Below are 23,148 nucleotides of genomic sequence, written 5' to 3'. Positions count from 1 at the left end.
CTGAAAGAGTCCCAAAGACCCCTGAACAGGATCACACTGAAATGACTCCTCCTTCATGATTAGTTTTCCTGGTTTCAGACAGAAAAATGAAAAACAAAACGAACAATTAAACAAACAAAAATGCTTCAAAAGATGGAAGCAACCAACACTTCTACTGAGCTCTGAATCACATCAACAACTAGCACCACCCAATAACATAAAGGATAGAGGATTGGGATAGAGTAGTGGCAGGTATACCTTGGCAGTAAACAGCAGCTCTCTAACAGAGGATGAGACCCACTTCATAAGAAGAAAGCCATGCTTAACACTGGAAACCTATCTAACTACTCAGTTCTAGTCAACTCCTAGAAATTGAGAAGTTCCAGAAACAATTATTAAACTAAAACAGCATAGTCCCAAACAACAATCTGAACTTACCCTTTGCATTCACAAGTAACTGTACAGCAAGGAAACACTCTGCACGTTATGGAGGTAATTACTGAAAATTACTACCAGTCAATATTCAGAGTTATGGAGTCATCTCTCAATGACACCTAAAATTCTCTTCCACACCTAAGGCTTGGGAAACATTAAGGAAAGGAATTGGAAATGTTGCAAGAGCCAGTAAATTAGAGTTTCCTGTGATATGATAACTTTTGAAAATTCAGAATATAGTATAAATCTCACAAATATGACTGCCTAAACAGTAGCAAATTATGGGGAACTAAATACACATAGTAAAATGGATAGGGAGAAAGGAGTGGTAGTGTACCACCAAGTCTCAACATTCCATAAAGAACTATAGGAAATTTATGAACATTTAGAGTATGAAAAATAGTTTTTACCAGGGAAAACATACCTATTGGTTGCTAAATATCAATGGCCACCACTATAAATATACACGTAAGTATCATTATATTGTCTAAGTAGGTTTTATTTGGGAAAACGTGAATGCATACCCATGCAATATAAATTAATAAAAAAGTGGTCATCAATTTGAAAGATAGCAAGGGGAGTTATATGTTAGGGTTTGAAGGAAAGAAAAGTGAGGAAGAGATGTACTTATGCTCTCAAAATAGAAAGAAAACTGAAAATATTTTTTAAAAAATTAAAAATAATGATCAATATATAGAGAACAACACACTGTAGTATTCAAGCCAAAATAGTACATTGCAAACCATAAACACAAGATTCAAGGGACACAGTAGAATGTCAGATGGAAAAATTTTAAGTGTCAGCAGACCAGGACATAAGCTTTTAGATAAGAGATTCTATTTATTACAGGGAAATTATGTTCATGATATCTTTACAATCTGCTCCATTAAACAAGACTTGTACAAGCATAACAATATCTGACATGTTAATATGGATCAGGGAATATATCTAAGGCCCTACCATTGATAAAGAACTATGGAAAATTAATGGTTGCTAGGATAGTAACTGTGCTACTCTCTAAGGAGTGAGAATTGGTGTCTACAATAACACAGAGAACACTAGAATATCACAATGAGAGAAGATTCAACAACTCAGGCTATAAATATACTAATGAAATTGTCAGTACCAAAAAGATGAAGGCAGCAAACATATAAAAGTTGTACAACACCATTTACCATGAGATGGATACAATTTATAATAATACTTTCAACACTTCTTTATCTTTTGCTCAACCAACTTGGCTCCACCAGTTGGCTTTAATTCCATAGCTACATAGCCTGTATAGAGTTAGTAGAAAAGAAAACAAAATCAATACTCATGACTTTAAGAGTTATAAGTCTTTACAAATTCTGTTACCCAAAAGAAAAAAAATGTTTCCATAAATAAATATTATATTAAGAGAAGACAGAAAATATATAGTTGCACTGATTATGCCAAGATCAGGTGAAACAGGAGTTCCAAAGTAAAATAAACCTCTAGATTTTTCTCATAGTTCACAAATATATTGTAGATGTTTCCATGTATATATTTTTGTCATTGCTCTTTCAAATAACAAATGTCCAGTATACATATACAAATTCACTAGATAATTCAACTAAAATCTGAAACTTTTCTGCATATACATAATTTAATAATCTATTAAATGGGAGACTTAGTAAAATATTGATTTGGATATATGTTGTTGTAAATAGGGAGGCTGTTTCTCTATTATTAACCTTTTTCTTTGTTCCTAGGCTAAACTGACTCCATGAGAATTGTATATTAGTAGTCTTTAAGTATTTTTATTTTGTCCAATGACATTACATTTTGTCTTGTATTATTGCATTCTTGGATACAGTATTTAACAATATATAAATTCTATTGTGAACCAAGCAGCATTACATGATAGCTGAGGCATTGGAGAAATAGTAAAAGTAATTAAGAAAAGAAAAATAATATTGACATGCTCATTTATATATTTTTGAAACATTGTTATTACATCATTTCTATGGTCATTCACAACAATTTTAGATGTCACAAATAAGCTCTTATTATTTTCCTCAACCGTGTAAGAAATTCTTATAGCAGTAAGTATATGTGCCTAACAGGCATTATAGATATTATTAGGCATAGTGTTTGTGTGCATGGGTAAGGATACAATCACATTTTATACTGTGTCTCTATAAGTTAAATTCTTATAAAATTTAGAATAATTATTATTCGCCAGATGAATGTATCATCAAAATGCCTAAACACTCAGAGGATAATTTGAATGTACTTGTGTAGCATATGTGAGATTTCACATTTGACTCTGAGGACCTAAGAAAGTTTGGAGCAACTTCTTTGTAGTACTTAGGAAAGGATAATATAGTAAGACTCCATAGTTAAGGAATAAAATCAAGGAAAAGTCTATGAAATTGATAAACTGAAGATAAAACACACTGACCAGATCCTAGTCCTTCAAATATAAATTAAATTTATAGCATTGTAATGGAAGTATGTTAATTTTATAAAACTTAACGTTTATGAATTTTAACATATTTTATTTTATTGTATTTAAATTATACTCAAAATACCTAGAGTAAAATAAACATATATGCTTTAAACTTTCTCTTTTTGTCCATTTATTTCTTTTATTCAATTTCCAAACACTTAAATCTTACAGTATTAACTTATTAATCTGTTAAATGCACCTCATCAACTTAACTATTTAGGAAAAATATATGTTTAATTATTCATAATAAGTTAGTACACTTTAATATCCATGTTTATTATTTGTGAATGGGTGTATATGGATGTGGTCCTGGGGACTGGATCAAGGGCCTTGCACATACTATTAAAGTATTCCACTTTAGTTATATCTCTGAATATAATGTTTACAGTTTTATAGTTAGAAACTTACTATGAAATATATCTACAGCTCCAGATTCTAATGGTCAATCTAAAACTCAATTCTGTTACAAATATATATATATATATATATATATATATATATATATATATATATATATATTCTAATCTTTAACAGTGCTTAGATTTTGCCTGTCATTCAAAAAGTTTATTTCTTATATTTCTTCCATGGTCTAAATTTTAATGTGACTTTCACTGAATTATTGGATGGAGTATTCAGTAAATAATATGACAAACATCCCTTATAATAAAAAGGAAGGGGCAGGTGAAGCAATATGTCTCTGACAAGATTTCCTGAGATAATTGCATCTGTAGTTGCTATTCTAGTATATTAGTTCTGTTAAATTGCTCATTTAGCAAATGCTTCAGGGGTGAGTAGAAAGGGGCATGGCCTTTGTCCCTCTGGGGACTGGGTATTTGGGCACATTACCATATACCTATAAATATTTTGTGAGAAAAAAGGTGTTTATTTCTCATATATTCCTAGGAAAAATTTCAAAGATGAATTTTGAAATATATATATACAGTCAAATGGGTATTAGGAAGATATTATTTAATAGACAAAGAGAGGAGAGAGGAGAGAGGAGAAAGAGAGAGAGAGAGAGAGAGAGAGAGAGAGAGAGAGAGAGAGAGAGAGAGAGAAGTCCTTTTAGCCCTTCATGGTAGAATCTAACATCTATCTCTGGTCTTCTATAGGATTGTCTGTGGAGTTTTTCCTCTGTCCATAGTTTTGAAATCTGAAGGCCAGAGTAGATAAATCCAGAATACAATTTAGGCTGTTAAAACTCAGGTCTCCAATTTACATGGTGCAGATTATCTTGCATATGATTCATGACTGCAATCAATCAAAACAGAAAGAGTAAACTATGAGCAATGCATTGGAAACAGTCTTCATCTCCAATAGAAAGGGTAAGTTTATAAATCTAATTAAGCTATTTATCTTTTCTCCTATTCACAATTAGCTCATCTTCATTTTCAATTCTCCAAAAACTGATATAACCCAATCATGTTTTCTCCATTGATAATGAAGTAGTAAAATTTGTGTTTGTTTATCTTACACTGTTCTGTAAGAAACTAGACTTTGCAGACTTCTTTGCAGAATGAGGAGTCAGGACAAGAATAGATATTTGGCCTGTGGATAGGCAGTCATTTTTCACTAAAGCTGCTGTGACAGAATTGGATGTTGATGAGACCAGTGTTAGGTTAGGGTCCAGAAAAAAATTTCTGTTTAAAATTCACCCTGTGGATTCAATGTAAAAGCTAGTACAAGGGAAAAACGACCAACTAACTGAACAAACAGAAAATTCAATTCTACTTAAATTATAAAATACTCTATAGTACTTTGTTAACTTTTCCTTAATTTTTCCCTGGATTGTCTCATAATCTTCATCCTGTGACCATTAGTGACAATGACTTTATTTTTCTTGTGACATGACTCTTCTCAAAAGTATAATAGCAATTATAATGCAATTGCTGTAAGAGAGATAGGGGTTAGAACACTTTGAGCACAAAGGCTTGGGTTCTGTTTCTCGGTCTTCTCTGTCTGTTATTAGATAAATGCAATATGCTCGGACAAAAATGAGAGGAGGATGTGCTAGATGTGACAAACTCAACAATTACACACAAATCTTGCAAAGAAGTGCATTAGTATTAGAGGCACTCTCCTGTGTAGTTCCTCGGGTAGTGCTGAGGAATTGGTATTTGCATTGGGCTCTCTGTCCACAGATAAAAATGTGGGATACGTGCTTTTGAAGAAGAAATGTTATCAGGTTGCTCCATGTGGAACTTTTAAAGAGTCTGTCTAAGAAAATGTGTTTACATGGAGTGCTTGAAGTGCACATAGTGAGCCATGGCTGGAACAGTGATGTTGAGAGCCATAATGACTACCTTAACCACTGTGTTTTGTAACAGTAATAATCATACAGCATGTGATTTCTTCATTTCACCTGCCCACTTGTCCATTTAGAACAATGGAAAGAAGAGACAATGGGGTTGCCTGTGTATGAAAAGTGAAAGGAAAGGAAAGCATAAAAGTTGTTTCTTACTTTCTGATTAAACACATAAGATAGGCAAATTCCTAAATGTCATTGGTGATTTTCTAAATAATCTCTAGAATCCTCAAATTTATTTTCTGTGTGATTTAACAAAATTGGTTATGTGTACATATACATGATAATATATATCTTATAGCAATTATGTCCTGTATATGTATATAAAGAGAGAAATATACCTAAAGATGATATACCTGATAGAGATAGAGAATGAGAAATAGAAATAGAGATAGAAACAAGTATCTTTGTATGCATACATCCCAATATGATTTATTGTATTTCTTTCATGAAATTTTAAGTAACAATAAGTGTAAACTGTTGGGCTCAAAACATAGTCAAAACAATGCAATTTTTTATAAAGCAGTGGAAAGACATTCCATTTTGATATTCCTCTAAAAATAGTAGTTCTGATGAGTACTTCTAGTCCTTCTCTATGATGGGGGCTGGAGGGAGAAAGTCAGACATGGGATACCCTACAGGACAGTCTGCATCTTGTGGCTTTTGGCTTCAATGTTACTAATAGAATTATATTATCAATTTTCCATGTGTGTATTTTTCATCCAGTTACAGTCCACAAGGTCCAGTAAGGCAAGTTATATATTTCCAGTCATCACACATGACAAGAACTTGCTTGTTTATCACACGGCAGCCAGAGATCACCCTGAACCTAAAGCCAAGCATATGTGCTCCAAGTCTAATAAACCCTTCAATTTCACAAAATGACATTAAAATACAATTTTATTTCTTGATCTCAAATGATGACTCTTCTCTAATTTTTACATTCCTGGATAGTACACTATTAAAGGAGTTCTGTTTCAGTTTTCCCTTCATTACCAAAATCCTGTTGTGAAGATGCTCTTTAGTTTTGATGTTCGTGTTTTTAGAGTTAGTAATAACCTTAAATATAATTTCTATCTTGTGGCCACCATAGGACCACAATTAAGAAATCATTAAGGATGGTTTCGCTATACCCACTTTTGGAAGAAAATTTGGATTTAAAATAGATAAGAATTTAACAAATAAACAACTTGAATTCTTATGAAAGGGAAAGCTGTGATCAAAGAGCCAATAATGAAAGTCACCAAAGCGTGGGCACAGGTGGGGATAGTCACATGTCTGCTTACTTTGTTCAAATTGAGTGAACTAACTTTTACATCAACACAATAGAATGAGATTGTTGAATCATACATAACTATATGTGAACAATGTGGCACTCAAGTTTCATATTTCCTTTCCTTTTTTAAATGGATTTTTTAAAATTTACATTTAAAATGTTATCCCCATTCCTTGTTTCCCATCCATAAACCATGTATCCCATTCCCCTCCCATTTCAGTGAGGATGTTCCCTCACCCAATCACCTACCCCTTCCTGCCCCCCCACCCTGACATTTCCCTACATTGAGCAGGGGGTAGTCCAAGGGCTTCTTCTCTCATTGGTGCCCAACAAGGCCATCATCTGCTACATATGCAGCTGGAGCCAAGAGTCTGTTCATGTGTTTTCTCTGGATGGTGGTTTAGTTACTGGGAGCTCTGGTTTGTTGGTATTGTTCTTATGGGTTTAAAAATACCTTCAGCTCCTTCAATATGCTCTCTAACTCCTCCAATTGGGACCCTATTCTCAGTTCAATGGTTGGCTGCAAGTGTTCACCTCTGAATTTGTCATTCTCTGGCAGAACTTCTCAGGTGACAGTTATATCAGGCTCTGTCAGCATGCACTTCTTGGCATAAGCAATATTGTCTGGGTTTTTGGCAATATGTATGTGGGCTAGATTCCCAGGTGGGTCAAACTCTGGATGGAATGGGCAGATAAGGGGAGTTTGAGTCACTAATCAATGTGACACACTTCTCTAACTCTGTATCTCACTATATACATTGAGAATTGGACTGGAAACTGACCTATGTCCCATGAGATTTTAATTTATCTGTTTAAATAATTTCAATTGCCTCAAACTCTGAGCACTATATCACTATCTGAAGATGATTTCTGTTCTAATGATACCAAGTACAGTCTTAAAATTTAACTATTTCATTTACACTTATCCTTTTTGTTAAAAATAGATTTGTACAGACAGGGTATTTTGAATAGTTTTACCTTCTCTAATTTTTGATTCATCCACTGAAACTTAAGATAGTTATAGAAAAGTAAACAATGACTTCTACAATCAAAATAATATTGTATAGTAGTAAATTAAAATAGTGAACTGACAAATTTTACTATGTGACATACAAAGATTTCACAGCAAAAGAAATAATCACAGACAAAAACAAACATCTTTCTAAGTTTACAAATACCATTATTTTGCTAGACTGAAATCTGACCAGCAAAACTTCAAGACTGAAAATGTTTCAGAAAGGTTAGTGTTTCTATAAACTAACTCATATAAAATTAAAATACAAGGTATCTTTTTCTTAAACCTTACCATTTCTGAAAAGTCATCAATCCTATAACTCAGGCCACACTTGTATATAAGATACATACAGGACCAAAGATAAAAGTGCAAACAAAACTCTCTGGAAGCATAGAAGAAGTGAGAAGTCCAATTCAGTTCTCTTTTAATTCTCCTCCAATACTTTGTTTGTTTTGTTGTTTTCATTAAATAAGATAATAGTTCACGAATTTACATACATTATTGAAAACAGCTGATATATAACAATAACAATGATTCCTTTAGCATTGGGTTAATTTATTTATGTTGTAGAAATTATGTTTTATAAAACTATTATTTATAAAGTAAAAATAAGAAGCTTTATAAGTGTTGCCAATAATATATATATATACAAAATTTTAATTTAAATTGATTTTTATGATTTTGAAGTATAAAAATTTGACCACTCAAATTTATCATCAGGTAAAGAATTGCTGCTTCCATGCCAAAAAACTGATATCTATGCACTGGGCCCATTTGTTTGATGGAGGAAATCAGCTCCTCTGGCATTCACGTACGTGGGATGTGTGAGTGCACACAAAGACACACACGCGCGCGCGCACACACACACACACACACACATACACACAGGAGTGAGAGAAAAACCCAGAAATATAAAATAGTTAATAATAATAATAATAATAATAATAATAATAATAATAATGATAGAAATTCTAGGTCAAAGGGATGCAGCGAAATTACATTTAGGACATTTTTCAATCCCATAAAATCCAAACATTTCAATACATAATTGAAAGTAAAATTTAAAACCTAGCATTGGAACAATGGAGTTTTTCACATAATATTGAATAGTGATAAGTCAGAAGACATACTTACATACACATAAATATATATATATGTATATATTATTATTTTATAGAATATTTTTCAAGATTAAAAAGTCAAAAATCTCTAAATATGCTCATGCTTGCAGGTAGGAAATTTATCTAATGTAATAAACCTAAATGTAATAAAAACATTATAATACATATTTCTTTGATCATTAACACTTTAAAGTATGTTCTAAACCCTTATTTTTCATATCCACAGTAAAATGATACATGGACTATAAGAGTTGCTATTAAAATATGATTAACTGAATTTGTGAAATGTAATGTTAAATGAGAAAGTTGCAATAAACCAAAAGATGAGTGAATTGTTTGAGAATTTTGTTTGAATGGAATCCTTAATCCTAGTGGTTCATTTCATTACTGTTTTCATACACTAGAGCACAGGGAAAGAATCAGCAATGGGATCTACAGGCGTGTGTGAATATATACGTGGAGAAAAATTTATCTTTTCAAACTGCTAAGAACTGTTAATGAAAATATTTTGGCTTATAACTTCCAAACACACCCTACAGACTCATATGATTTTTTCTACATTTCACAAGTTTTTTAATCATTAAATCACTATTTCAAAGAAAGAACAAATTAAACACTTCAGAATATCAACAGGAATCAAGCATCTGAACAGTATTCATACTTTTATTCCTCAAATGTAAAAGCTATTACCAAGTTCAGTTAGCTTCAAGTTGAAATATGAAAAGATTCTTTGGGGATTTTAGGGATAATATTATGGTGTAGGACGAAGGGATTTCAATTTCTTGACATTTATCCCAATATATCATTTCTTCTTCTGCAGGTTAAAGAATTGTGACCATCCTCTTATCTATTATAGTCAATGATAAGATGCATAACAACACAGTGACTGAATTCATTCTGTTTGGATTAACACAGGATCCAGACAAACAGAAGGCAATATTTGGAGTCTTCTTGATTCTTTACATTATGACATTATTGGGGAATTTTCTCATTGTGATAACCATTAAGATGAGTCATACACTTGGAAGTCCCATGTACTTTTTCCTCTTCTATTTGTCTTTTGCTGACGCTTGCTTCTCTACGACTACAGCACCTAGATTGATCTTCGACTCCCTCACCCAGAAAAAAATTATTACCTACAATGAATGTATGACTCAAGTCTATGCACTTCACTTCTTTGGGTGCATGGAGATCTTTGTGCTTATCCTCATGGCTTTTGACCGCTATGTAGCAATCTGTAAGCCTCTAAGGTACACAACTATAATGAGCCAACATATCTGTGGTTTACTAGTGATTCTTGCCTGGGTAGGGTCTTGTATTCACTCTACAGCACAGATTATCTTGGCTTTAAGATTACCATTCTGTGGTCCGAATATAATTGACCATTATTTCTGTGATTTGCAGCCCTTGCTGAAACTTGCCTGCATGCATACCTATGTGATAAATTTGCTAGTTGTGTCTAATAGCGGTGCCATATGCACAGTAAGTTTCATGGTACTGCTTATCTCCTATATTGTAATCTTATACTCTTTGAGAAACCACAGTGCAGAAGGAAGACGAAAGGCCTTGTCTACATGCACTTCTCATTTCATTGTGGTGGTTCTATTTTTTGGTCCATGTATATTCATATACACTCGCCCACCAACCACCTTCCCAATAGATAAGATGGTATCTGTGTTTTATACAATTGGGACACCTTTGCTCAACCCTCTTATTTATACTCTAAGAAATGCTGAAGTAAAAAATGCCATGAAAAAATTATGGTGTGGTAAAGTATGACTAAAGAAAATAAATAATATAGGATAATGCTATATTAAAGATATTTATTAAAGATACTTAAGAGGTATGATACATAGGCTGGAAGTATACAGTATTTCTGAAAATCAATAATCAGGAGGAAATTGGATAACATTTGAAATGCAAATATATAAAATATCCAAAAAATATAAAATTTAAAAATAAAGGAGAAAATAAATTTCTGTTATTTCTCCTCAAACTTCATGTTAAGCACATAAAGAAAAAAATATATAAATAGATGCATGCGGTAAATAATCTGATTCAATCCTCATATGTAGGTAGAAATTTAATAATAAAGTATGTACATATACATAAAAGGAGGTAAATAACATTGATAAATAACTTTATTCATGTGAAAGAGTATATATATATTACTTTTAAAGATTTTATTTCTATTTTAAATATGTTCACTTTGAAGATTATTCATATGATAAATAATGCAATTTAATAAATTATTCATATGACAATTAATAAATCATACAAGACAAAATTTTGATATTGCCAAACTAAGATTGACAAGAATTATCTTAGAAATTATAACCTTTTTGCCACTCTGGGGGATTTATAGTAATATAAAATTGAAGTAGAGCAAAAAGTTGAAAGTACAACCCATTTTGAAAAGATAATGAACCTCCTGAGGATGGAGATAGAAGAAGGAGTCCTGCTTTTTCTCGACATCTTAGTGGGGCTGCAGTGGTCCACACTACTCTTTGAGAAGAAGGAGAATGTTCAAAAGTTGGCTAAAGAGGACAAAGACCCAGTAAATAAATCTGATGGCAAGGCCAAAAAGAAGTGGTCCAAAGGCAAATTTCAGGAAAAGTTTTAACAATCTCAACCTGTTTGACAAAGCTAATTATGACAAACTTTGTAAGGAAGTTCCTAACTATCAGCTTATTACTCCAGCTGTGATCTCCAGAGAGTGAAGTTTCAAGGTTCCTTGGCCAGTGCAGCTCTTCAGAAGCTGCTTAGAAAAGGACTTATCAAGCTTGTTTCAAATGTACAGAGCCCAAGTAATTTACACCAGAAACACAAATGGTGGCAGTGCCCCAACTGCTGGTAAAGGTGCATGAACAGATTCAATCCGCTGTACATTTTGGAAAATAAAACTGTACTGAATCAGAAGAAGAAGAAGAAGAAGAAGAAGAAGAAGAAGAAGAAGAAGAAGAAGAAGAAGAAGAAGAAGAAGAAGAAGAAGAAGAAGAAGAAGAAGAAGAAGAAGAAGAAGAAGAAGAAGAAAGAAGAAGATGAGGAAGAAGAAGAAGAGGAGGAGGAGGAGGAGGAGAAGAAGAAGAAGAAGAGGAAGAGGAAGAGGAAGAGGAAGAGGAAGAGGAAGAGGAAGAGGAAGAGGAAGAAGAGGAAGTCTTTTACTTGAGTCTGGTCTGAACTGGAGGCCTTTCTCATTGTCATTGGAAATAGAAGGGCAGGAGAATTGAAATTTAGACAACTTGAATATGCTGATCAAGAAAAAAGACAATTATATAGCAGGATGAGAGAGAGGCAGACAGAGGGATAGAGAGAGGATATGAGGAGACACATAGAAATTCCGAATCTCTCTGGGAGAAGTGAAAGAACATTACCATACTTATTGTTTGTTTCAGCTATGTGAATATTTGGAGGAATAAATCAATTCTCTGGAAATGAATATTGTTAACTTGCAATAGGTTAACTTCTTAGCACTTTACAAGTACCAGAAATGATGATAGGGAAGAGAATATTTTTTTCTGATGGATTTAAATAGTACATAAAAATTTAGAATTCACATTTTCAGGATTGAAAGTCAGAGCTATATCCATTAGACTTTTACCTTTATGAGTATTTTAAATAATAGTAACTAATATCCAAAAAACATATATCTCAGTTTTTAGTCACTTATTAACCAATGTAAATCTTGTCTATACCCTTGGCAGATGTATATGTATACAGTTCATTATTGTGTGTCTTTGAGTTTTGATTTGAATACATATGAAAGATTATATACATGTAATTTTAATTAATTAATTAATTTACTCATCATGCACTGATCTCTCTCCTGGTTCCCCTTCACAGAGACCCTACCCTGTACCCCTTCCTCTTCTGCTCTGAGAGGCTGGGCAACCCCTGGGTATCCCCAAATCCTGGTGCATCAAGTCTTTGCCAGATTAGGTGCCTTCTCTCCCAGAATCCAGACAATGCAGCCATGTTGGGGACCACACACCATAGTCAGACTACAGTTTTAGGGAGAGACTCTGCTACTGTTGGTGGGGGACCCACATGGAGATTGAGATGCTTATTTGTTGCCCATGTATCAAGGTACTGATTCTAGCCTACGTGTGTTCTGTTTTTGTGGCTTAGTTTCTAAGAACTAGGTTAGTTGACCCTGTGGTGTTCCCATTCCCTTCAGGCCTCCAATTATTTCCCCATCTCTTAATCAAGACTCATAGACATCCATCCTATATTTGCCTTTGTGTATCCTCATCTGTTTCAGTTAACTGTTTGATAGAGCTTCTCAGAGGACAGTTATATTAGACACCTTTTTGGAAGCATAACAGTATAGCAATAGTTGGCTTACTCTGTGATCCGACAGGCTGCACACTCATAGCCAGGCTCGACACTTACAATCCTTCCTCTTCTCTAGTATCCCTGAGTTAACATTCTTAAAATATGAGTTTCATCTCTGCTACCCCACACATAAACAGGGCAGAACGATTAGGGACACTTACCTGAATTATTGTATGACTAATCCATCCTACACCCCTCCCACCATGATTCTCCTACTCTCCCACTCTCCTCAGTCCAACCATTAGCTACTGGCATTTTTATCTACCAACTGAAGCCAAATCCGGTCCACATCCTTTAGTGTCTTAAGTACAGACACTAATATAAGCAGCTTGAAGGACAAAAGTAGCATTAGAACATAAGCATTAGACCAATCCCACTTCAAAACAAAGTACTACTAACCGCAAGGACTGCATTTGTCCAAGATATGGGTTTCAAGTAGGGACAGTTATTACCATTCATTAGTCACATCTCCATCTTGTCCTTGTATTTCATTTAGACAGAACAGATTTTAGAATGAATGTTTTGCGGATTGTTAAGTGTTCTATCTGTCCATTATGGGTCCTGACTGGTTGCAGAAGTTAGCCCCTTTAGATCCTATGTCCCAACTGTTAGTCACATCAGCTAGGGACATCTACATTGACTTCTGGGAGCCACACACACATTTCAGGTCTCTGAGTCTTCCTAAAGAATCTCTCTACTCCCCAACCCCTGGTAGCTACAGATTTTAATTCATTCTCTGGGCCTCTCTCCTGTCTCTCCACATACAGCTCTGCACTGTCCTTGTGCTCCCCTCTTTCAACCACTTCCCTCCCCCTTCTCCTCCTATACTATTTTGGTCCCCCTTTTAAGTGTGATCCTTGATGGGGCATCTTGTTAAATATACTTGGGTCTGTGGGGTGTATCATGGATATTTGGAGTTTTAAATAGCTGCTTAATATTCCATTATATAAATAAACTGTGTTTTCTGTATCTATTCTTCAGCTGAGGTATATATGGTTGTTTCTAGTTTCTGGCTATTACAAATAAAGTTGTTATGAACAGCGTAAAGCATGAGTCCTTGGGATATGTTGGAACATCTTTTGGGCCCAAGAGTGTTATAGCTGGGTCTTTTGGTAGAACTATTTTCAAGTTTTCTGTGAAATTAAAAGATTGGTTTCAAGAGTTGTTGTACCAAGTTCACTATTCCATCAAGAACAGACATATTTCCCTTTCTCCACATCCTCACCTGTATGTGCTATCACTTGAGATTTTTTAAATTGGTTATTTTATTTATTTTCATTTCAAGTGTCATCATCTTTCCTGGATTTCCTTCCAAGAAACCCCATCCCATCCCCATTCCCCTTTCTTCTATGAGGGTACTCCCCCAATCACCCACCCACCCACCTACTCTCTCCTCCCTGCCTTGTCATTCCCCTAAAATAGGGCATCAAACCTTCCGGGAACCAAGGGACTCTCCTCCCACTGATGCCAGATAAGGCCATCCTCTGCTACATAATCATGTGTACACCATGTGTACTCTTTGGTTGGAGGTTTAATCCCTGGGATCTCTGAGGATCTGGTTGGCTGATATTGTGGTTCTTCCTATGGGGTTGTCAACCTTTTCAGTTACTTCAGTCCTTTCCCTAAGTCCCATTGGAGTCCCTATGCTGAGTCCAATGGTTGACTGTGAAAATCTTCATTTGTATTTGTCCGGTTCTCTCAGAGTCTTTCAGGAAACAGTTCTATAAGGCTTCTCTCAGCAAGCTTTTCTTGATGTTTGCAATAGTGTCTGGGTTTGGTGTCCAGATAGGATGGATTCCTAGTTGGGGCAGTCTCTGGAGGTTTTGATCTTAGCAATACTGGTTGGTATAAAGTGAAATATCAGGGTCATTTCACTTGCATTTTCCTGGTGATTAAGAATGGTGATTTATTTAGTTACTTCTCAACCATTCGAGATTCCTCTGTTGAAAATTTTCTGTTTAGCTCTGTATCCCACTTTTTTTAGCTTTTTAAACTCTAGAATTTTTTTTTTTATTAACTTGAGTATTTCTTATATACATTTCGAGTGTTATTCCCTTTTCCGGTTTCCGGGCAAACATCCCCCTCCCCCCTCCCCTTCCTTATGGGTGTTCCCCTCCCAACCCTCCCCCCATTGCCGCCCTCCCCCCATAGACTAGTTCACTGGGGGTTCAGTCTTAGCAGGACCCAGGGCTTCCCCTTCCACTGGTGCTCTTACCAGGATATTCATTGCTACCTATGGGGTCAGAGTCCAGGGTCAGTCCATGTATAGTCTTTAGGTAGTGGCTTAGTCCCTGGAAGCTCTGGTTGCTTGGCATTGTTGTACTTTTGGGGTCTCCAGCCACTTCAAGCTCTTCCAGTTCTTTCTCTGATTCCTTCAATAGGGGACCTATTCTCAGTTCAGTGGTTTGCTGCTGGCATTCGCCTCTGTATTTGCTGTATTCTGGCTGTGTCTCTCAGGAGCGATCTACATCCGGCTCCTGTCGGTCTGCACTTCTTTGCTTCATCCATCTTGTCTAATTGGGTGGCTGTATATGTATGGGCCACATGTGGGGCAGGCTCTGAATGGGTGTTCCTTCAGTCTCTGTTTTAATCTTTGCCTCTCCCTTCCCTGCCAAGGGTATTCTTTTTCCTCATTTAAAGAAGGAGTGAAGCATTCACATTTTGAACTCTAGAATTTTTATTGGATATTTTATGTATTAGCATTTCCAATGTTAATCCCTTTCACCCCTCTCCCATCCCCCCTCCTTCCTTCCCCTGCTTCTATGAAGATGATCTCACTCCTACACACCCATTCTAGTAACCCATTTTTTATTGGATTATTTGGTTTATTGACATCTAACTGAGTTCTCTCTATATTTTGGATATTAGCCTTAAGTCAAATGTAAGGTTAGTGAAACTTTTCCACTCTTTAGGCTGCCATTTTGTCCTATTGACATTGGTATTTGCCTTTCTAAAACATTTCAGTTTTATGAGGCCCCATTTGTCAATCATTGATCTTAAAGTCCAAGCCATTATTTTTCAGGAAGTTTCCCCTTAATATTATGTTAAGGGATATTTGCCATTTTTCTTCTATAAGATGTAGTGTATACAATTTTATGTTAACATCCTTGATGCATTATGACTTGACTTTTGTACAGGGTGATTAAATGTGGATCTATTTGCATTTTTACATGCAGACATTCAGTTAGACTAGCACCATTAGTTGAAAATATTTATTTATTTTCCATTACATGGTTTTACCTTCTTTACAAAAAAATCAAATGCCCATAGTTGTGGACGAGGTGTTATTTCTGGGTCTTCAATTTGATTCCACTGATCAATGTATCTGTTTTTGTTCCAATGCAATGCAGGTTTATTACCATTGATTGTCCTGTAGTACAGCTTCAGTTCTGGGATGGTGACTCCTCCAGAATTATTTTTATTGTTTGGATTATTTTGATTATTTTATTTTCATATGAAGTTGAGATTGGCTCTTTCAAGTACTGCAAACAATTGTGTTGAAAGTTTGATAGGGAATGCATTGAATTTATATATTGATTTTGATAAGATGGCCATTTTCACAATGTTAATCCTAACTATCCATGGGCATAACAGATCTTTCTGTCTTCTTATTTCTTCTTTGGTTTCTTTCTTCAAGGAATTGAAGTTCCTGTCATACAGATTTTTCACTTGCCTAGAGTTTTACCAAGGTACTTTATATTATTTGTGGTTATTGTGAAGGATGCTATTTCCCTAATTTCTTTCTCTTCTCATTTATAAATAATTTAAAGGAGGAGTACTCATTACCTTAATTATATCTAGTCATTTGTTGAAGTTGTTTATCAGCTATGTGAGCTCTCTGGTAGAAATCTGTGAATTGCTTATGTATATGATCACCATCTGCAAATAGTGATACCTTAACTTCCTTTCCAATTTGTATCCCCTTTATTTCCTTTGTTGTCTTATTTCTTTAGCTAGGACTTCAAGTATTATATTGAATAGATAGAGAGAAAATGGGAAGTCTTGTCTTGGCCCTGGTATTGGTGGGATTGTTTCAAGTTTCTCTCCATTTAATTTGATGTTGGCTATTTGTTTGCTGCATATTGCCATTATTGTTTTTAGGTCTGTGCCTCAAATCTTTGATCTTTCCAAAACTTATAATATGAGGGGTCCTAGATTTTGTCATTGTCAGATTTTTGGCAGATAATGAAATGATCATGTGACTTTTTCTTTTTGTTTATGCAGTGGATTATGTTACTGGATTGTCATATATTGACCCATCCAAGTTTCCCTGGGAGGAAACCTGCTTGTTTGTGGGGAAGGATGTTTTCTTTGTGTCCTTGTATTCACTTTGTAAGAATTTTACTGAATATTTTGCATTAATATTCACAAGGAAAATTTGCCTGAACTTTATTTCTTTTTCAAGCTTTGTGTAGTTTGGGTATCAGGGTAGTTGTGATTAATAACTTAATTTTGTAGGTCAGAAACAAAATAAAAATTTCTTTCTTATCTTTCAATTTTCCTTCAAACCTCATTTTGTAAAAAAGGTCTGTTTCCCAATCTTAAGCTGCAAACTCACAACGTTTTATTAAGGGTTTTCTTGCATTAGGAATCAGAATTTCAAAATCTCTTGATATCAAATAAGACCTCCATCAAAAATTAACATACTAAACTCAAATTTGGAAATTTCAACTATGATGTTGAATGTCATTGAAAAAAGACCTGGAATCACCTAGAAGATATGCACCTGGGCATGCGTGTGAGGGATGATCTAGCTTATATAGCTTAGGCAGTAAGGCACACCTTAGCTGTGGATAATGCGACTCTATGTACTTGATTCCTTTGGACAGAATAAAAAGAGGATGATTTTGGTTTTCTGTTTCTGCTTCCTGGCTGTGGATTCAATGTGACAAGATGCCACAGACAGCTGACATCATTACTTTCCTCCAATAATGGCCCATATCCTCAAACTGACAGACCAATTAAGCCATTCTTCTTTCAAGTTAATTTTGACATGGTATTTTTTGAAATTTTCACAAGAATTAGTTCTTTTTATGAGAGTATATCACACATATTTATTAATTATTTTATTTGCTTACATCCCAAATGTTGACTGAATCCTGCTGCCAATCCTGGCAAACTTCGCCTCCCGCACACTTTACTTCTGAGAGGATTGCCACACACACCCCCATCACTCCCAGCCTGGGGCATCAAGTCACTACAGGATTAGGTACATCTTCTTATACTGAGGCCAGACATGGCACTCCTTTGCAACATATATGCCAGCAGCCTGGGACCAGCATATGGTTGGTGGCTTACCCTCTGGGAGCTCTGTTGGTCTTCCTATAGGGTTGCTTCCTTCAATTCCTTCACCCTTCTCCTAAATCTTCCATAGGAGGATACAATGTCCTTCTAATGCTTGGCTGTGAATATTTGCATCTGTCTCAGTTGGTTGCTGGGTAGAGCCTCTCAGGACAGTCATTCTCAGCTCTGTCTACAAGCACAACAAGGTATAAGTAAAGTGTCAGGGATTGGTGCCTGCCCACTGAATCGATCCCTAGTTGGACTGGTCACTGGTCAAGTGTGCTTAAATCCCACTTAAAGGGTGGATCAAAATAATTATGGGTTGTAGAGAGAGGGATGCCTCTGGGTGGCAAAGGGGTTAAGGAATAGAATAGAGGAGCAAGATCAAGTATGGAAGAAGATAGGAGAGAAGCCCAGAAACCATGAGAATGAATACCCAACTGCCTAGATTAGTGGTTTCCGTGAACTTCTAGAAAATCCTTCATGTGGGATGCTCTCAGTAATCAGTGTGGGTAACCTTAGTCAAAATACCCAACAGTGGGAATATGGAACCTGAAGAGATCACCTATAGTAGTCAAAAGGATCCTGAATGGAGGGATGGGTACAACAACACATGTACAAAAATTTATCCCCAAATCACTCCTATCTAAAAGAAATGCAACGACAAAAATGGAGCAGACACTGAAGGACAGACTTTTTACTGCCATCTTCAGTGCAACACAGCTACTGAGATTTGTAGCTTGGACTTGAATTTTAAGAACTTTGTATATGGGTGCTCTCTTTCTTTCCATCTTGCATAGTTCCAACTACACATATAGTAGTCACTAAACTGTTAAAACACCCCTTTAATACAAATATTTGCTTAACTCTCTGCTCTCTAAAAGCAAGAGGATATGAAATAAAAGAAGAACAACTAACTACACTATAATATGAAGTAATAATGAGATGAAGTTAAAATTATAATCAAGGTGTCAGTAAAAGAAGTATCTTCAAACTAGTGTTGGCATGATTCTCAGCATAAAGCTGAGCAAATTACTAGCAATACCCACTCTAGGTGGTGACTGACACCATCAGTTTCACTAGGCATTCTTGTGTACAGAAACTACTATATTTAAGTATTGTGTTTAATGTATAGAAAGATTTTAGGAATTAACGCTTTCTAAGTTAAAATATTCATACAGAATAATGACTAGTATATCAATTGTCAAGGAAAAAAGTATGTGTCATTTTCTTACTGAGGTATCAAAGGCCTATAAGGGGAAAGAAAAAAATGATGTTTTAGACATAAAATGAAGAAAATGGGGAATGGTTTCTCATGTCTTAAGTGCTAACACTCAAGTGAGCATGGAAGAAGTTGATTTGCAAGGTTGATAGACAACTTGCTACTTAGTGAGGCTCGGACTCAAAATAAACTAGCTAATTAAAAATAAAATATATCAAGATATGAGAAATAGAACATAAGCAAAAATGTTGGAGACAGATACATAAGTTAAAGAAGAAAACAGAAGAACAAGGTCTACAAAGATAGGTACTGTGAATAAGTAAAACAAATTAATGTGAAATAACTAACGTGAAATTTGACTAACAGCAAAACAAACCAAGAAAAGACACATAGTAAACTCACCAGTAAGCATCTCCTTCTGGATAACAGTTTTTATTGATAGTTATGTATTTGAGGGTAATTTATTTATCTTTTAAATGTTTAAAATAATTCAAAGTAGAATAAAATAGAAATAATTGCTCAAATACACTAAAGAATGTGCTTCTTACTTAGAAAACTAACATTACCTACAGAGAATGCAAATAGGTATTAAAACTGAGGGACTAACATACATTTAGAGTACTAATATATTGGTGTGCTTTTACTCAAAAATTCAATTCAATAAAAGCTGGCATATTTTAAGAAATATTAATTTTTGATAATTTCACATTTTTTCATAATCAGGTACTCCCTTAAGTTCTGTAAGAAATGGCCCATCTCCTTACCTCCCATCCCCAACTTCATGTCCTTTTTTACCGAATTTTATTACCCATTGACTCTAATTTGCATTGCCCATCTGGTTATAGACCATCAACTGGTGCTTGTTTGACCTACTGAAAATCACATAGTACCTTCTCTGGAAGCCATTAGCTACCCATAGTTCCTCAGTTAAGGGTAGCCAATCATACTTTTCACACTCTGTGTTTCAATGTTCAGTTGGTCTTGAGGTGGCAAAAACAAAAAGCAAAAACAAAATATAAAAAAAAAAATAAACCAAAAGAACCAACAAAACAAACAAAAATCTCCTATTAGCTCATGAATTCAGTAGGCCTGTCCCATCCAGAAGACTCTGATACTTCAGAACAAATCAAGGTGAGGACACATACCTGATTTTTAAAAGTAATTTATATGCTCCAATCTCATACAATGACGAAAACTAAACATAAAATTTTAACCCACATAATTTCATAATTAGATGATTATTTTGGCAGATGTTTAGGAATGGAGAACAGGTCGAGGTTCGCAGACATATTATCAGGCAATGTGTGATCATTCCATTCCATTCACATGAAACATCCTCAGAGAAGTTAAGAGCCAGTGAAGTGTTCCAGTTTATTATTTATAACCAAGTATAAAGATTCCTGAAATATAACTGGGGTCACTCGATTTTCCCATTATCATAAAATATGTAAACCTACAACTTTTATTTTACCCAGAGGAAAAAAATCAGGCATGGACTTTAAGACTTTCTGGGCCTAATAAATAAATAATTTTTCTTTGTTTCCAAGTGACATACTGCCTCTTCCACAAAGAACAAAGAAAGCCAAGGAAGAATGTACAAACTCATTTCCTGTTCCTTGTCTATATCCAGATGATTATGTCCATAGATAAAATTAGAATGTTTCATTCAGCATACTTGCTGAAATATGATAAATATCTCTTCTTCTTTGGGTACCAAGTCTGAAAGAGCATAAGATGATCACTTGAAGCAGACGTTCATTATCAAAGATTCAATCCTTGGGGCTGATTTTATATTTATGAAGATTCCAGTTAATATTTAATGCATTTCACTAACCAAAAATAATAAAAGGATATTGTCAAGGTGAGAAGTATCCTGTTACCAGATCAACATGATACTTCACTGGCTGAAATAGTCTATTTCTGGGAATAGAAGAACTAGATCTGTGGCAACTTTTATAAATAAAACCAAAATGCAAAATGAGAAAAGTAATATAAATTATAGCTCTCTACTCTTTAAAGTTGTTTCATTTGCATTAATTCTACAATTTAACTGGCATATATCATTGTACATAAAATTACTGTGCTGAATAAATTTCTTTTCATATTAGTACACGTATATTAACATCTTATATTACCTGCCATTCACCCTACTTCTTCTGACCCTTTCTATAATTTTCCTTCGTAGGCCTAGACTCTTTCATTTTAACCTTCATATGCACACACGCAAACACACACACACACACACACACAGACACACACAAACAATATCCATGAATCACGTAAATATATAAAATTCAGAAAGAGAGGGAACCTAAAATATTATTTCTTTGCATTAATTAATTTGCTTTAATATGATCTTATTCAGTTTTTTCTATCTGCAGTAGATGATATGTTTGCAGTTGAATAGCTTTAAATGTATGCAACTATTATATTTTCTTGGTACACTTTTAGTTTGATCTAATGAAATTATATTTATGAATGCTTCAATAAACATTGATTTTATGTAAGTCTCTCTATAGACTTAATACCTTTCAGGTAAATATATAAAACTTTAATATTATATCTTATATATTTTAATTTTTAAATAATATGAATAATTGATGCATATTTAACATCAAAATTAATTTTAATTCATTCTATCCTTTATTGCAGACACTTTTCTTCATCCACATGAATATTTCTTATTTGATTCTTAATGACAGTCTTGCACTGTTATTTATTTCCTTCACCTGTTTGTTTGTATTTTCCTATATGTCTTTAAGGGATTCATTTGTTTACTCTTGAAAGATCTCTCTCTGATTGTATTTTCCTGTGTGTGCGTGTGTGTGTGTGTGTGTGTGTGTGTTTGTGTGTGTGTGTGTTATGTAATTTTTACTGCTGTGAACAGACACCATGACCACAGCAACTCTTATAAGGACAACATTTAACTGTGGCTGGTTTACAGGTTCAGAGATTCAATCATTAAGGTGGGAACATGGAAGCAACCAGGTAGAAATGGTACAGGAGGAGCTGAGAGTTCTACATCTTCATCTGAAAGCTGCCAGCAGAATACTGACTTCCAGGCAGTTAGGATGGGGGTGATAAAGCCCACACTCACAGTTCCACGGGGACTTCATCAAGGTCATGCCTGCCACAACAGGGCCCCACCTTCTAATAGTGTCGTTTCCTAAGCCAAGCATATACAAACCATCATATTTCTCTCCCTGGCCCACATAGGCTTATTCCACCATATGAATCTATGAGGACCATACCTAAACATAGCATAATGCAAAATGTATTTAGTGAACCTTCCAATGTCCTCTTAGTTTATAGCAGTTTCAACAATGTTAAAAGTCCAAAGTTCAAAGTCCCTTTTGAAATTCATCCATTCACATAACTCTAATCTCCAAAGCAAGACAGGAAACCAGCTGCACAAACTCCAAACTCTGCATCTCCATAGCTGATGTCAAATCAGTGTTCAGATCTCCAACTCCTTTTCATCTTTGTTTACTGGAACACATTTCTTTCTCCAGGACTGGTTCTATTCCCTGTTAGCAGCTTTGATCAGGAGATAGTACACAGCTCTGTCATCTCAAATATCTTTGGGTCTTCACTGTAGGTTCACTGTTAAAGCTTTTTATTTCAATGTTTGGAATGTACAAGTTTTTTTGTTTGTTTGTTTTGTTTTGTTTTGTTTTGTTTTTTTTTTTGGCTCCTCCAAAGAG

The 23,148-nt window shown here is 34.8% G+C and overlaps 1 protein-coding gene across 1 annotated transcript; it reads left to right on the top strand.

Annotated features, from left to right (window-relative positions):
• Positions 1-9,471: 9,471 nt before the first annotated feature.
• Positions 9,472-10,383, top strand: Olr621 (olfactory receptor 621). The gene has a single exon (NM_001000652.1). It carries the CDS (start codon positions 9,472-9,474, stop codon positions 10,381-10,383), a length of 912 nt encoding a protein of 303 aa, NP_001000652.1.
• Positions 10,384-23,148: the final 12,765 nt, after the last annotated feature.

Source organism: Rattus norvegicus, chromosome 3 (assembly GCF_036323735.1).
Source record: "Rattus norvegicus strain BN/NHsdMcwi chromosome 3, GRCr8, whole genome shotgun sequence".
NCBI classification, from domain to species: Eukaryota; Metazoa; Chordata; class Mammalia; order Rodentia; family Muridae; genus Rattus; species Rattus norvegicus.
The sequence above is the reverse complement of the archived record's forward strand: the minus strand, read 5'-3'. Positions and strand labels throughout refer to the sequence as shown.